The following is a 14,756-nucleotide window of genomic DNA, read 5'->3' as shown; positions in this document are numbered from 1 at the left end:
GTGCCTGGATGATGCTATAAGAACAATACCTAATGTTCAAAGCTTGCTTAGAGCAGTTTCTTGTAGAACTGTAGGATACTGTACAGGGGGTATATTTCCCAGGGAAAATAAATTGCACAAAAATTACCTTTCAGTCTATTCACAAGAAAAAATTTGCACTTTTCTTCTACTGACTATTATTAGTATGATAAAAAATAATTTTTATTATAGATGAAAATTTTCACTAATAATGGTGAAATTAACTCTCTGTAAAATGTACCCCTTATATGGTATGGTTCCATCATTACAAGAATACTCTTTGTTCACACCTCAAGGTGCAAAGGTGAGAACAATAATTGATAATTTGATATTCAATTTCTTTATAATAATTATTTAAATTCTATACATGATTATGTTTGCAATAAAAAGAAAAATTGTAGTGTAATATAATAACAGATTAATTGTCTGTTTGGTGAGTGTGTGTGTGTGTGTGTGTGTGTGTGTGTGTGTGATACTAGTAAGTGAAGGTGTAAAATACGAACAATAAATAACAATAAGCAATAACAAGTTATAATAACAACAATAAATAATAACAACAACAATAAAACAAAAATTCGATGCACTGCAAAATGATGACACTATATGATTCATTTGTTACATACACACGGCATGTGCATGCATGCAACATTATGTTGTATTGTGAATGTGTGTATATAAAATGTATGTACATTGTATCGGCAGCCTCTCATGAATGAAGGTTAAGATTGTTCTCGCTGACCGATCTCCTCCTCCTATGTCTATGGATCATCCCATTATGATCAAAGCTGGTTGGAGTTACCACAATCCCTTCATCATCATCATCATCATCAGAGCTGGACTCCTCACCAAACTGATAATATTCAGTCCCAGTACTCAGATTGTCCCCTCCTCCTCCTACTGCTTCGGTGCTAGAAGCAAAACTCAAGCTCTGGGTGACAGGATTGAGAAACTTTGACGTGATATCGAGACAGCTAGCGTAACTCTGTCTGTGAGTCCGTAACATGTAGGCCTCTTGGAGACTGTCCCTCGTCCAGTTTACTGTCTTGACATTGCGGAATATGACAGAGACAAAGAGACAAGGAGGGGAGGAGAGAGGGAGGGAGGACGAGGTAGAGTCAGTGAGATGTAATATTAGTCTCTGTTGGATTAACTGTGTTTTACCCTATTATAAATTATTGTGTGTGTGTGTGTGTGTGTGCATGAGTAATAAGAGTAATAATAATTTAGTAATAATCATAAAAAGATGCACTATTTATTCAATTAATATTAGACAAATGTATTGTAGAACATACATTTATCCTTAACCATCTTATAATTAAAAGACAAACACATCATTTTTGCTCAAACAAAAACAACACTTAAGACTCTTACCATTTCCAGGCTAACTTGAGCATACCACAACGGGCTATCGTGTGACCTGCTCCGCCCGTCACAAACATCAAAGGAAAACTGAGCCCCACGACAGGAAGGAATGAGTATCTCAAGCCCTTTCTCCCATACAGGACTAGCTGAGCCCACCACTGGACTCGTTTTAAATATAACCCGAGCATCTTGTCTGACTATACAGTAAGGATCAAGACTGGGTCTGCTTAACTGTTGCTGCTGCTGCTGCTGCTTCTGCTTAGAAGAGGAGGAGGAAGAGGAGGAAATGAGGTTTTGTGCAGAATGTACGTGAATGTATAGAACGCCAGCCTCTGGAATAAAAAAAGAGCATATTAATGCATGTATTCATACCAAATACAAAAATTAGTATCCTTGAAAATTAGTTGTAAAATCCAATTTTGACTGAAATGAGCCAAAAATAAATTCTCTCTGTTGCAAAATCTGGACCGAGACTCTGTACTATTATTATAGGGTCTTAGGCCCAATTTTGAAGCAGCTTAAAAAAATTATAAAACATCAAATTTTGATAGGAATTAGTTAAGTACGTGTACATGTATTAAGTAGCAGGAAAAAAATATAAAAACGAAGAATTCACTACTAAAAAAATTTTGTCAAATACTTTGTACTATATAGTACAGGCTATTAATTTTATTAAATTTGTGAGTAACTTTCTATTGGACTATATACATGTACATGTATGTACAGTCACTACACTGTGTACAGATATACCATGAACATTGTGCAGATTAAAACAGAAAGAGAAAAGAGAGAGAGACATGAGACAAACATTTAACTGTATACATAATCATGCTGTTACCATTAATGTCACATCTATCGATGGCTGGAGTGCGTTGTAAGAGAGAGAAATGAGGGAGTGGAGTATAATACAAGGAGAGACAGAGCTGTATAGAACCATCATCAGAACTCATTCTAACAAGACGCTATATAATAAAGAGAGAGATCCATTTTAATTAAAAACACCAATATCTTGAAATTAATATAATTTTAAAAAATTTAATTTAAAGACAGTAGTGCCATTTAAAAGTTGAGTTTTTTCATCACGTAACCGACTAACCTTTTGTATGTTGCTATCATCTTCATTCTCATTGTCAATGATACCAATAGAGTGAAGGTTAATAACATGCTTAGCAACAGATAAATCCCGTCTAAACTTCCTCTTACTCTTTAACTTTACAGTCAACTGGAGGAGAGGAAGAGAAGGAAGGAAGAGAAAGTTATGATAATAACCCATCATAATGAGTAATGTAATAATTTGCTTACAAAATAGTTATACACTCCTCCTCATAACTTAAATTTTCTGATTATCATTATTCTCCTTCTTTTCCTCTCTCTCTCTCTCTCTCTCTCTCTCTCTCTCTCTCTCTTCCTTCTCCCCTCTCTCCCTTCCTCTCCCTCTCCCCCTCTCTCTCTCCCTTCCTCTCCCTCTCTCCCTCCCTCTCCCTCCCTCTCTCTCTCCCTTCTCCTTCTCTCCCCCTCCCTCTTTCTCCTTCCTTCCCTCTACCTTGTCTTTTGTATGATCACGTATCAAAAATGAGAAAGTGGATGACCATGCAGTTAAAGATCCATCAGTACATTCCCGAAGACACTTTTGAGAGCCAAGACGCAACTTACAATAATGATTGAGCATCACTGAGTGAGGGAGAGAGAGAGAAGAAAAGAGAAAATATTTACAAGTACACATGTGTACATGCATAAGTCTAATCTAAACATAATATTGATGTTCATTTTTCCAAATAAAGTTCATGCCAAATTTGACAAGTGCACATGCACACGTACTCATAAATAATTCAATGTCTTACCACTTTTCTTTGCGTTGTCCATGTTTTCACACTCAATCCTCACAGTCAGGACACCTTGTGATAAACCACAGACCCTCAGGCCATCCCATTCTGGCCCTGGTAATGGTGCTGGGGTGAAATCAACTTGCTGCTTGCCAGGGAAGACCAAGAGCGTCTTAAAACCATACGATATGAATTTCTCCATTATTGATTTAACAACAGGAATATCTGAGACCTCCAGCATGTCCTTTAATACACGTACTTGCACTGTAAGAACAGGACTAGAGACATAAAGAGAGAGAGGAGAGGGAGGGTGAAAGTTACAGCAATTAGAGCAATTATGTACAGCCATAATCATAATAGCCTATAATCAGCTGTGGTATTTGCTTACGGTGCAATGAAGCAAAGATCGGTTGTTGACACATGAGGGAAAGGTGACATCTTATCAGCTGATACAACACAGCGTACGCGGCCATGAATGTGAAAACTCTCAACGTTTAGCATAAAGTTGTGACTCACGCTACTGGAAACGGAATAGAAAAAGATAATAAAATAAAACAATGTTCCAATTATCATATCATGCATCATTATTGGCCTTATAATTACGTAATCCTCCGCAGTAATTATTGTAAAAATGATGATTGCTATAGCAATTTTAACGAACAGGATCAAACCAGTATTATTTAATTTATTAATGTCATTATTAATAATCACGAATGTATATAAGGTGGCCATTGAGTCAGGCCTACAATTACGGCAGTCCAAGTTGTAATACCGTAATAGTAGCCCTGATAATAAACTTAAGATATTCAACAAGCATTACTTGACGTGAATTAAACATAACTACATTATAACAAGTAAAATATTTATGTACAGTTATTATATTAGGAACATCCCCCACACACAATAGGTCTAAGGTTTCAGGTTACATAAACATTATCAATTTCCTGTATCCTATGCTAAACAGTGAGCTGTCATCAGCTATACATCCTTCCCTGAAGGACATACCTCACTATATGACCAACTGACTCATTCCTTAGTACTAATATGGACTGGAATACCAACAGAGAATTATCACCATGCGTATTATAATACTATTATTACAATTCATTGTGCAATAGACTGCATGCTTTGCTTATTCATTTAGGAATTCAATTTAAGGCTCTCTCCAACTATTAATAGTAAACAATAGGTTAGGAATATGTATCAAAATCACAATGCAAAACACAATAAAATAAAACAATGTTAATATATTCTGTGCATGTACAGTACATCATATAATAGATCAATTATTTATCAAAATACTACATGTAGCATACATACATACACATTTCCATTTACCTCTTGAGTCCTACGCTTGCTTTCATTTTAAATTCAGAGTTAGGTACCTTGAGATCAGCGTCAGCTTCCAACGCTACAACGACACGTCCCTCTGCTGCCATGGCAACAGGAGGATTGATGAGTTTGTCCATTGTCATTGGAGCAAACACATTTAAATTATTATAATCCACTGAAAAAGACTAAGAGAGAGAGAGAGAGAGGATAGCGTGTGTGTGATACTCCTAATGGTGTACCTTATTAGTATCAAGGATTGGTTGCATTAGTCTAATGTTAGAGAACTTGATTCTATGGGGCCCAGTACTGAATGAAAGGATTCTAATGGACTCTATATAAGAAAAAAAGTGTTTATGTAAATTTAAATACAAAGTACCACTACATAACTACTACTATACAAAAAATTTGCAGCTTTTGGTTGCCAAGATTCTTCTATATATACATACATGTACATGTACTGTACATACACTGTACAAACATACATGTGAATTCAGAGAGGCTTACCAGAAACAACACTTGGAAATCTAAATTTATTCACAATAGGCTGGATCCAATCTTTAACAAACTTAGTGACAGTTCCATCACAGCAGGACCACCTGAGGAAAACAGAGAGAGAAAGAGAAAGAGAGAAGGGATAGGAGAAATAACAAAAAACATAAATAACGCCAAGTTTCATTTTTAATTCTGCTGAAAACTATGCAACTGAAACCCAAAGCACTGTCATTTAAAAGCATGAACAAGATTGGAGTGAGTGGACAAATATTGAAACACATAATCATCTAGTCTTGTTCACATACCAGTGTAGACTAGCACCATGCATTGTCACAATTATAATGTGTTATAAATGGGAACTGATTGAGGGAGTTGACATACATATTATAATAACAATGTAGTAATTTTATTCCATTTTGCATAATAATTGTTGTATTAAGAAGGCATGACTCATTATCAATCGTGTGTGTGAAAATTGTCCACATATTCATGAGTTATCATTAGGGAAGGATTGAGAGGTTCACAGACAAGCTATACCATGTACACAGCAATAAACAGCAAGAGGGGGGGGGAGGGAAAGGGGGAGAAGAGGACAATTATTGATCTTTTAGTGTTGAATGGTGTTAAATCTGATAGGGACTAAAATGGTAGGAAGACCATGAACTGAGAAACCAGTGTAAAATAGAGTGATAAACGATACTAATAAGAATTATCTATCATTTATATATGCTTCTGAGTATAGGTAAGTCTGCATGGGGTGGAAATTGGACCAGCAAAGTTAATAATAAAGATGATCTATTATAAACATTAAACAAGAAGACATGGACGTACGTGTTAGCATACTTGACATTAAAAGAATAACAATCATACACTGCACCCCATCAAGAGTATTATAACTATGCACCATAATGTACACATGAACACTACGCTTCCATATAAATACGGTGTATGTACATATATGTACACACAGATACAGTTGGTATACTTTTAAGGTCCACACATAACAAGAAAGACATCCTGAGTTCAAGACAAAATGAACTATCAACAATAAACCACGTAAACCATCAACATAAAATGCACATACGCGTATGTCCTAATTCATGAAGAAAAACATTTACTTATTCTTGTTTTACGTTACCTTTAACAAACAAAAATTCCTTGTTTATCACGAAAAAATTCATACTTTCATTCACTGTCACTTTTCATAGTAGTTACTGCTGTCACTTACCATCTATCAACTGTCTTGTTCAACCAGTTAGCACTCTCTCCTGATCGTATCACGTTAGTCCTCAGTATCTTCTGCTCGGTCTTTAGCTCTGTTATCCACTCAAAGAGACCACATCTCTCGTCCCAATGGAGCCAGAGGAGGAGGAGAATGGGAGCAATGAAGAACACGCTCAGTCCGAGCGTACCCACTATATAACAGAAGAGAATGGCAAAGAGATGGGACCTGATGTGAAATATGGATGAAGACTCTTCAGTGCTGTTCATGAAAGAGGGTGGTGGGCTGGCCTCCATTTATCATACAGCCTGTAAATAGGATAAAGGAAGATAATTTTAGTACATAAAAGGACTCTTTTCCCACGTTCCGGGAGGGTCAGCAGAATAAAACTGCACACATCGGAAGGGAATGCTTAAATGCTTACCCTCAAATAATAAAAGGACCCCAAATGGCTTAACTTCGTCACCAAACAAACCTGAACATCAGCAGGCATGGGATGATTCTTTTTTTCTGTGGAAGAATCGATTTAGCCACGCCCTTATGCGTGGGTGTATTGTTATGTTTTGACCACACCCGTAAATAACACGCCCACGTCCACGTTAAAGAAGGCGTTACAGATGTTACTATAGCAACCGAAACAAGATGGCTGCGTTCTTGGAACTGTGGAACAAGAGACAGCAGTTAGTTGAGGCCGTCTGTGAGGCTTGTAGGTAAGAGGACAATGAATAAAGCTGTATTTGACATATCCTTATACAGAGAAGCTGAAGATTGGAGAGAGAAGGAATATAATGCAGCCATTAAGATACAGAGCTGGTTTAGAGGCTGTCGTGTCAGAGCATATCTTAGGTAAGATGTGTACTAGAGTTACTTCACACTATGTCTCGAGCAGGTATCTGAATGAGTGTGCAGTAATAATACAAAAGACATACAGGGGACATTATGGAAGACGTCAATACAGAGAATACCTTAAGGTGAGAGTCTGAGAGAATTTATACTAGCAGACATGCGTAGTCTATTATATCCCTGGTATCATGCAGTGATTAGAGTAATCTTTTTCTATAGGAGTACTATGATGAGCTCCAGCATCAATTTTATAGTCACATGGCAACAATTGTAAGTACAATATCAGTAGTACTAATACTTCTTAATCTGAAATGAAGCATAATTATACTGATATGATGCACAATTAGTTATTATAAATAAAGTTGCTTCAATCATTAATGTTACTAGCTTTGCATGTATTGCATTACTGTAGATACAATCAGCTTGGAGAGGTTATTATACAAGAAAGTATTTATTCAATTATTATGCTCAAAAGACTTATCTTGCTGAACTGAAGAAAAAGAATGAAGAAACAAGGTAGAATAAGAAGAGTGGCTTAAATTTTAGCATGTACATCTTTGTTCAGAATGTCATAATGCAATGACACATTAATTAGCAGAATTCGTATTATTGAGAACCCATTATTGTCATGACTTGCAATTTTTGAATCCTTATTGACCCTGATAAGCTAGATGATAAAATGATAATTTTAAAAACTATACTAAGTTGGTTCTTCATATCAACAGGCTGATTTTACAAGAACATAAGCAAAAGGAAATAGATAGGCAGCTCAAAAGAGAAAAAGAACTTCAAGAGGTGAGACTATTGATACTAAATGACATATTAATTTAATCCTGCTTATTAAATTATGCTATCTATAATTAAATCAATCAATAATTTTAGATTATGATTAGAAAAAAGGCTCTGCAGTACCACTACATGTTGAGTACAGAATCAGTAAGAAAATATTGGGAGTATAGCTATTAAATTAAATTAATCATTCCTCAGTCTCCTGGTGTTTTCAAACAGCGTGATACTGAATCTGTAGATCAGCTTGAAGCACAGATGAGGTCCATTCATTATCACAATAACAGTACTGCCTCAAGTCTCACAGCAAGTAGAAGAAGACTGAGACAGAAACACACCAGCCAGCCTAAAAGATACTGGTCAAAGGATGAGTCGAGTGGATCATTGCCAGCTATTGATCTAACTGCTGCTGATGGTGACTGTAGACTAAGGCACACACTTCCACCTATAAATAAGCCTCAGGTAATGAAACCATTATCTGTGAGCATGTCAAAAAATAATACCGTACAGTGGGTTTATTTTGAGGATAACAAATTTCACGAACTGCGCAGGTTTTTGAAAATTTGCAAAATTAAATTCCTTGAAAATCAATTTAATATGGTACAAGATGGCAGAAAAGTGGCAATTTGCAAAAATTATTATCCTCAAAATAAACCCGCTATATGGTACTTGTTGTTCTTATTATTTTTATGATAACAATTGCAAGAGAAATTAATTGCAATAGTGATCAAACTAAATTTTTGCTGCATTATAGCATGTATTGATGTATGTAGGGTCCATTCAAGTTACCTAAAGATGTTTGGCAGAAGAGGCACAGTGTTCTCAAGCCAACTCTACGAACCAGTACATCTTACTCTTCTGTTGAGCAGGCTAGGTGAGTTGAACCAGCATGGTAGTTAGAGAAATTATGCACTATAAAATAATGATTATCAACTGATTATAACTGTGACATTAAATATAGTGAAACAGTTGGAAACCGGAAAGGTGTAACTCAACCTTCCCCTCTCTCTTCCCCACATTTCCTGCACGCAACTCCTCCTCCTCCTCTCTCTTCAAATGCTCCACTTTAATTTGGCCCTCCTCCTCCTCCTCCTTCTCTCTCTTCCTATTATTCACAACCTCTCTCTCCCATCACCTCTTCCCTGCACACATCCTTCACCTCCTCCATTGCACTGTAGGTTAGAATTACAGGACAAAGAAGACCAAATGATAGTAGTCAATGAAAAGTATGCTGATAAGATTCGACTATTCATACACAATATACATGTATGCCATCATCTCCTTTTAGGTTCCTTCCATTCACAAAGTCTACATTTCAATATCGTCATCCTGTTATGGCATCTCAGACCTCATACATTAGGTACTGTACATTGAAGCACAATACTAGCTGGCTGTTCTTCTGACTCATAACAAATAAAAATCTCCTTTAGGTTAGCATATGGTAATGAATACTTTAGAGAGAAGACTCAGGAGCTCAATAAACAGGTATTGTACCATATATGTACTTGCATGTATACATGTACAAATTTAATTTTTTTTAAATTATTATTAATTTTTTTTAATGTAGCGTTTCCAGAGTGTAGTGCCAGGCATAGCTCTCTTTGATCAAATTTAAAACTGTACAGAGTCAAACTTTTCACACACATTCTCTCACCTTTAATTATACAATAACAGTAATAGTAATAACAATAATAATAAATAATGATTATTATCATAAAAAAATGCAAAAATTAATACTAAAGATTATTTTCCTAACATCACATAACCAGCAGAAATAATAATAATAATAACAAGTTTGTTAGCAAATGTATCTTAGTTCATTTTTTCTTATGTTTCATTGTCATTCCCTGTATTATTTCCCTGTAGCTTTTATAGATGACAGTCAATGGCAGGAAGACCCAGATGTGATTCAGACAAACAAAAATAAACCAAAAATACTTTAATTTTAGGTAACTGTCAAACTTAGGTGGCCAAACAAAATCCTAAAAATTAAAAAAAAAATAACAAATGAACCACTGACACAATTACTATACAATTGCTATAGCACAAAATTTTCAAGAGCTGTAAATTTTGTGAATCTCCTAAAAATCTATTTTGCGGATTCTAATTTTTGCCAAAAATTATACTGTCTGGTGTCTGCCATCTTCTACCATAATAAAGTGATTTTTGTGGACTAATTTTTGTGAATTTTCAAAATAATCACAAAATTAGTGAAATTTGCAGCCTTCAAAAATTTTGCACTATACAGTACAAACAGTATAATAATAATAAGCCACACCCAACTTACATTTCCAGGCAGATGCTTGAAGTCGTCCATGATTTCTCCAACGACGTAAAATATTGTTCCTATCAATTGCCATGTACTAGCTTGGATTGCAAAAAAAGCTTTATCAGGTCTTCCCTGTACAATACCTCTGTACCTATTCAATAAAAAGAGACCATGCATTAAATTTTTAGAAAGGCTATCTGGTAAAAATTAGAAAAGAAAATAAAATTTTGAATGCATGATACAGTTTGTGTAAACATCCTTTAAATAATTAAGTTTGATGAATGAATGACAGGAAATAAACATGGCATTCAAAATCTTGATGTAACAACAACAATGATAATACATTATATCTTCTTTCTCGTTTGCTCCATCGACATTATGTAAAACTAACTTACCAGAAGAAACAGAGTGGTGCCATTACAATAAACTCCAGAAAAGAGACTATAGTGACACAGACATCCTGCACCACCCAATAGCGGGTGTCCAGTACAGAGTATTCATCAACCATGTATCGCGGGCCATATCCCAGGGTACCAACAAACCTAAAATGAAGGAGGGAGGGAGGAGCATGATACAGGGACTATGGTGACAATATTGAAAGTATCGTAGAATTTCCACTTAATTTTTTTAAATGCAACTGTTTCAATAATTAACATTGCATTTTGAGATTTTTTATCCTAGCTAAGCTTAAGAGGACAAATTCACTGCCCCTAGTCTTGCCCTGCTCCCCTACAACATTAAATTAAATCAAGAAAAATGAAACTCACAAATCCATGGGATGGATAAGGGCAAAGTTCAAAAGGGCCCAATAAGAAAGGAATCCCCTCGGCCTCCCAACAGTTATGAAAGCAATGACACTCAATACAATGGGGACAAAAGTCATTGGATGAATCCATCCATCGAGGGGTACACCAGTGTAATTGAGATCACGAGAGAAGGTTTCAAGGTGAGCTAAATTAGGATAAGCCTTGTGAGACATAACTATCAATAGAAGGAGAAGAAACTGAGCCTGAGGGAGAAATACAAGGAGAACTAAAATAGAGTGGGACCACCTCAATATGTCACGCCAGTAGCCCCACCTTTTATGCGTGGGTGTTAAATAATGAGCTCCGCCTTCTTTTTTGCTTGGCTATTAAAGTGAGCTGCAATATCTATGGCATCAGAGAGATACTGACAAATTATTACGCCTAGACATTATAGTATTTAGTAAAGTGCTGGGCCTACTAACTACTGCCTCCATTCATGAAACAAAATAACTGAATAACTGAGAGAATTAACTTACTCTCAGCTCCACCCAAGTCTAACACGTGTGTGAGCATGGTGTGAGTGTGCTGCTAAACCACGCCCCTCACACTCTGAGGCTCAAGTTAAACTTGCTTTAGCAGTCATTTGTGAAGATCCTTTCATCCTATCTTGTCACAGAGAGACACTATAAGTATCAGAGGGTCATGTTGCTGACTGGTAGAGGGTGTAGCGTCCTTAATGGCCTTAGTAGGTGGAGGTGTGAGGAAGAGGGGACAAGGCCAGGAGAGGGTTTCACTCTTTCTAGAACGACTACTGAGTCATTTTATCATACAATGTCTCTCAAACTCCTCATGTCCACTGATCAGTTGCTCAAAGAAGTGTTTGCTGACTATCTCAAGCTACCTGTGAGTAATGGCATGATCATTTATTTATTTATTCATTCAAGAATGCTAGATCATAGATCATCTGTAGACTGTAGCTAGAAAATGTGTAGTGTTAAAATGTGGCAAATAGGCCCTTAAAGAGGTCGAGTGATAAAAATTTCAGCTAAATTTTGACCTTGAGCATGTGGGTGCCCCCCACAAATTGAATTGGAGCATGCAATCAAATTGGAGACTAAAATTTTATGCAAATGAAGCTCAATTTGCCAAAAATATGCTCCATCAAATCATCAAGTTATACAGTGTAGAGTTGCTGGGTATGTATAATATGTTGTGTTAGACCACTTGTGAAATAATAGTGGGACTTTGTTTTTTTTTATTTGGATGATCAGTTGAATAAATATTTTATTTATGTGCATCTAGATATTTCCAGTGAATTTAGAGTATCACATGTCCCATGGCAATACTGGAAGACTAGTTGATCCGTCAAAGGCAAATCTCGACGTTTGGTCGTCATCTATTGTTCAGCATAACTTGTTTGAGTGGGTGGAGTCTCACCGACTGCCATATTTCATAAAATCTGAAAAGTATGCCGAGTTGAACTTTTGCCGTCAGTTAATGAAGAGGCGGAGCATCACTATTAGTGTAAGCCCTTACTGTCTGTGCATGTTACTGTGTGTGGAAGTGTATTCTAGTGCTGGTGTTAGTTGCTAGTGTTAAAAGATTAATTAATGTGAAATATCGTGTGAATTGCCAATAATGCTAATGAGGCATATCCCAATTTCCCAAGCTGAAAAAAACATCATCAGAAGAAGCAGGGATTTATTATACTATCATATGGATACATTAGTATATTAAATGCCTGATTAGAAGTGATTTCATTATTGAAACTACATGTAGGCATAGTAAAGCATAGATACACTTGCATTATTAACAGTTCTAACACAAGTCCTGTATAAATGCAGGTCAAGTCAACTAGAAATATAAATATCCTGTCCATGTTGCCTGTACTGTAGTGTTGGCAGAGTCAAAAGATGTTGTTTACAAGACTTTAGAAGAGTCACATACCTGCGACTGCTTTATATGGTAATGATCCTCTGCCTGTTCGTGAAACCTTTATTTTGACAAGTTAGTGTTACTCCTGTAAGGATGCTTTGCTCCTCACCTTGTCTTTTGATGTGCTTGCAAACCATGCCTATTTAAGCAAGGCATCATTTGCGGTGGGAATTATCTTAATTTGCTGGAGCATTTACAATCCATTTTTTGATCCTTTTAATCAGAATGAATCTTAGAGCAACTTTTAAAAATTTATAAAAATTCAAAATTGATAAATAACTTAAGGACATACCGTATACATGTAACTCTTTATTTTGGCGATTTTGCTGTACATGTGCATTACTGAGCATACGCATTAATGATTGGCGGTTTTAATATTGGCGATTCTGCTTGCAACCGCCAATCGCCAAAATAAAAATCTGCCAAATTAAAGCGTTATACGGTACATTTGTATCAGAAAAGACTATAAAACTCTTATAGACATTTTTGACGAAATTTGGCCGAATCCCTGTACTATTATTATACAGTTAATATTTACTCAGTTTTTGAGCCATTTTAATAATTTAGAACATAAAAAGTTAAAAAACAAGATTAAGTATTGAGCAATTTTAATAATTTATAAAAAAATTCTCAAAATTTCTACATAAGATAAGAACATGTATATGTATTAGAAAAAATTATTAAAATGCAGAAATTTATTAACCATTTTTGGCAAAATTTGGCCAAAGACCGTTTACTGTACAGGGACTTTGGCCCTAATTTTTGAGCTACTTTAAAAATTTATGAAAATCTGATTTTAATCTGAATCCACTCAAACACTCTCCACAACATAAGAACATGTATGTATATGTATCAGAAAAAGTTATAAAAATAAGAGGATTTTCACTTTTCATTTTTGGTAAAGCTTGGCTCAAGACTGTACTATAGGGGACTTTAGCCTGATTTTGGAGTGATTTAAAAATTCATAAGAAAATCCAGTTTTAATTCGAATTTGTTCAAAATTTCTGCAACAAAAATGTACATGTACATGTATCTGTATTAGAAAAAATATATAAAAAGAGAATTTGTTACTTGCCATTTTTGGTTTGCCATAGTAACCAGTACTTGGTCAAGTTTTGGAGCAACTTCAGTTTTGACCAAAAACATAAGTACATCAAGAAAAAAATTTTGTCCTAGCCATTTTTGATGAAATATGCATAATTTTGAAAGGGGAAATTTTGCTGAATTGCTAAATTTTTGGTGATTAGTGAGCTTATAATTTGGTGAATTTTTGGCCATGTGTCATCAGGCAGGCATGCTCAAAATGGCAGGTTTTATTTTGCTGAATGGCTATCAAAATGTCTACATTTCCCCTCAAAAATTACCAGCTATACAGTACTGCATTTAGTTACTGGGAAGATCCTCCAAGTAATAATATTACTGTTAGTTTACACTAAAATGACTATTTCTTATTTTTTTATTGTAGTATTCTCAGTTTAAGTGTTTTCGGTCAAAATTATTTAATACCAAAGGAGGACTCCATCTTGAGTTGTGGCTGAAGCTCTCTCAGCTTTTTCCTCCATGTTTCTCCGACGGGACTATTGTTGATCACTTTGATTTCAAGAAACTGAGTATCACTTTGCGCCAGTATAGCTCTGTAATGACTGAACTTAAAATGGTAATGTACTAGCACTTTTATACCATCTTCAATTGCTCTCTTTCCCTTTTCAATTTTCTTCTCTCTTTTTGCTCTACATCTTATTGCATTTTTCTCTCACTCGCTCATTCATCATCATCATCATCGTAATCATCATCTCTCTCTCTCTCTCTCTCCCTCCCTCCCTCTCTTCCTCCCTCCCTCTCTCTCTCTCTCTCTCTCTCTCTCTCTCTCTCTCTCTCTCTCTCTCTCTCTCCCTCTCTCTCTCTCTCTCTCTCTCTCTCTCTCTCTC

General features: G+C 35.7%; 4 protein-coding genes across 6 annotated transcripts in view; 2 read left to right on the top strand and 2 right to left on the bottom strand.

Annotated features, from left to right (window-relative positions):
* Nucleotides 1–354: 354 nt before the first annotated feature.
* LOC100638384 (uncharacterized) lies at nucleotides 355–6,781 on the bottom strand. Of its 2 annotated transcripts, none has more exons than XM_019995244.1 (12): nucleotides 6,725–6,781; nucleotides 6,256–6,557; nucleotides 5,040–5,131; nucleotides 4,775–4,866; nucleotides 4,542–4,720; nucleotides 3,592–3,723; nucleotides 3,222–3,481; nucleotides 2,924–3,051; nucleotides 2,477–2,602; nucleotides 2,219–2,342; nucleotides 1,390–1,712; nucleotides 355–1,180 (listed from the first exon to the last, which is right to left on the bottom strand). In XM_019995244.1, exons 2-12 carry the CDS (start codon nucleotides 6,543–6,545, stop codon nucleotides 725–727), a joined length of 2,202 nt encoding a protein of 733 aa, XP_019850803.1. In that variant the 5' UTR covers nucleotides 6,546–6,557; nucleotides 6,725–6,781; the 3' UTR covers nucleotides 355–724. The 2 variants fall into 2 exon arrangements, with proteins under 2 accessions (XP_019850803.1, XP_019850802.1); XM_019995243.1 differs by having other exon boundaries at nucleotides 6,674–6,762.
* A 71-nt stretch (nucleotides 6,782–6,852) lies between these two features.
* Nucleotides 6,853–9,643, top strand: LOC100638256 (spermatogenesis-associated protein 17-like). 2 transcript variants are annotated; one of them, XM_011404987.2, is made up of 13 exons: nucleotides 6,854–6,959; nucleotides 7,006–7,095; nucleotides 7,139–7,220; nucleotides 7,312–7,362; nucleotides 7,505–7,608; nucleotides 7,818–7,887; nucleotides 7,975–8,028; nucleotides 8,080–8,340; nucleotides 8,652–8,752; nucleotides 9,057–9,104; nucleotides 9,167–9,238; nucleotides 9,309–9,363; nucleotides 9,446–9,643. In XM_011404987.2, exons 1-13 carry the CDS (start codon nucleotides 6,892–6,894, stop codon nucleotides 9,491–9,493), a joined length of 1,104 nt encoding a protein of 367 aa, XP_011403289.1. In that variant the 5' UTR covers nucleotides 6,854–6,891; the 3' UTR covers nucleotides 9,494–9,643. The 2 variants fall into 2 exon arrangements, 1 of the variants encoding a protein (XP_011403289.1); XR_002184575.1 differs by lacking the exons at nucleotides 9,309–9,363; nucleotides 9,446–9,643 and having other exon boundaries at nucleotides 6,853–6,959; nucleotides 8,840–9,104; nucleotides 9,167–9,217.
* LOC100636492 (3-beta-hydroxysteroid-Delta(8),Delta(7)-isomerase-like) lies at nucleotides 9,489–11,223 on the bottom strand. Its single transcript, XM_003385739.2, has 4 exons — nucleotides 10,915–11,223; nucleotides 10,543–10,689; nucleotides 10,166–10,298; nucleotides 9,489–9,860 (listed from the first exon to the last, which is right to left on the bottom strand). The coding sequence occupies exons 1-4, from the start codon at nucleotides 11,124–11,126 to the stop codon at nucleotides 9,696–9,698; spliced, it is 657 nt and encodes a 218-aa protein (XP_003385787.1). The 5' UTR covers nucleotides 11,127–11,223; the 3' UTR covers nucleotides 9,489–9,695.
* A 280-nt stretch (nucleotides 11,224–11,503) lies between these two features.
* The window catches only part of LOC100638129 (uncharacterized), a 14,714-nt gene continuing 11,461 nt past the window's right edge, over nucleotides 11,504–14,756 (top strand). Inside the window, exons 1-3 of the mRNA XM_019995242.1 lie at nucleotides 11,504–11,796; nucleotides 12,196–12,417; nucleotides 14,294–14,485. Coding sequence (XP_019850801.1) covers nucleotides 11,596–11,796; nucleotides 12,196–12,417; nucleotides 14,294–14,485 — 615 coding nt within the window. The 5' untranslated portion in view covers nucleotides 11,504–11,595. The remainder of the gene's footprint in view (nucleotides 11,797–12,195; nucleotides 12,418–14,293; nucleotides 14,486–14,756) is intronic.

The sequence above is a fragment of the Amphimedon queenslandica genome, unplaced genomic scaffold, assembly GCF_000090795.2.
Source record: "Amphimedon queenslandica unplaced genomic scaffold, v1.1 AMPQUscaffold_13450, whole genome shotgun sequence".
Lineage (NCBI taxonomy): Eukaryota > Metazoa > Porifera > Demospongiae > Haplosclerida > Niphatidae > Amphimedon > Amphimedon queenslandica.
This window is presented reverse-complemented; position numbering and strand designations above follow the sequence as displayed.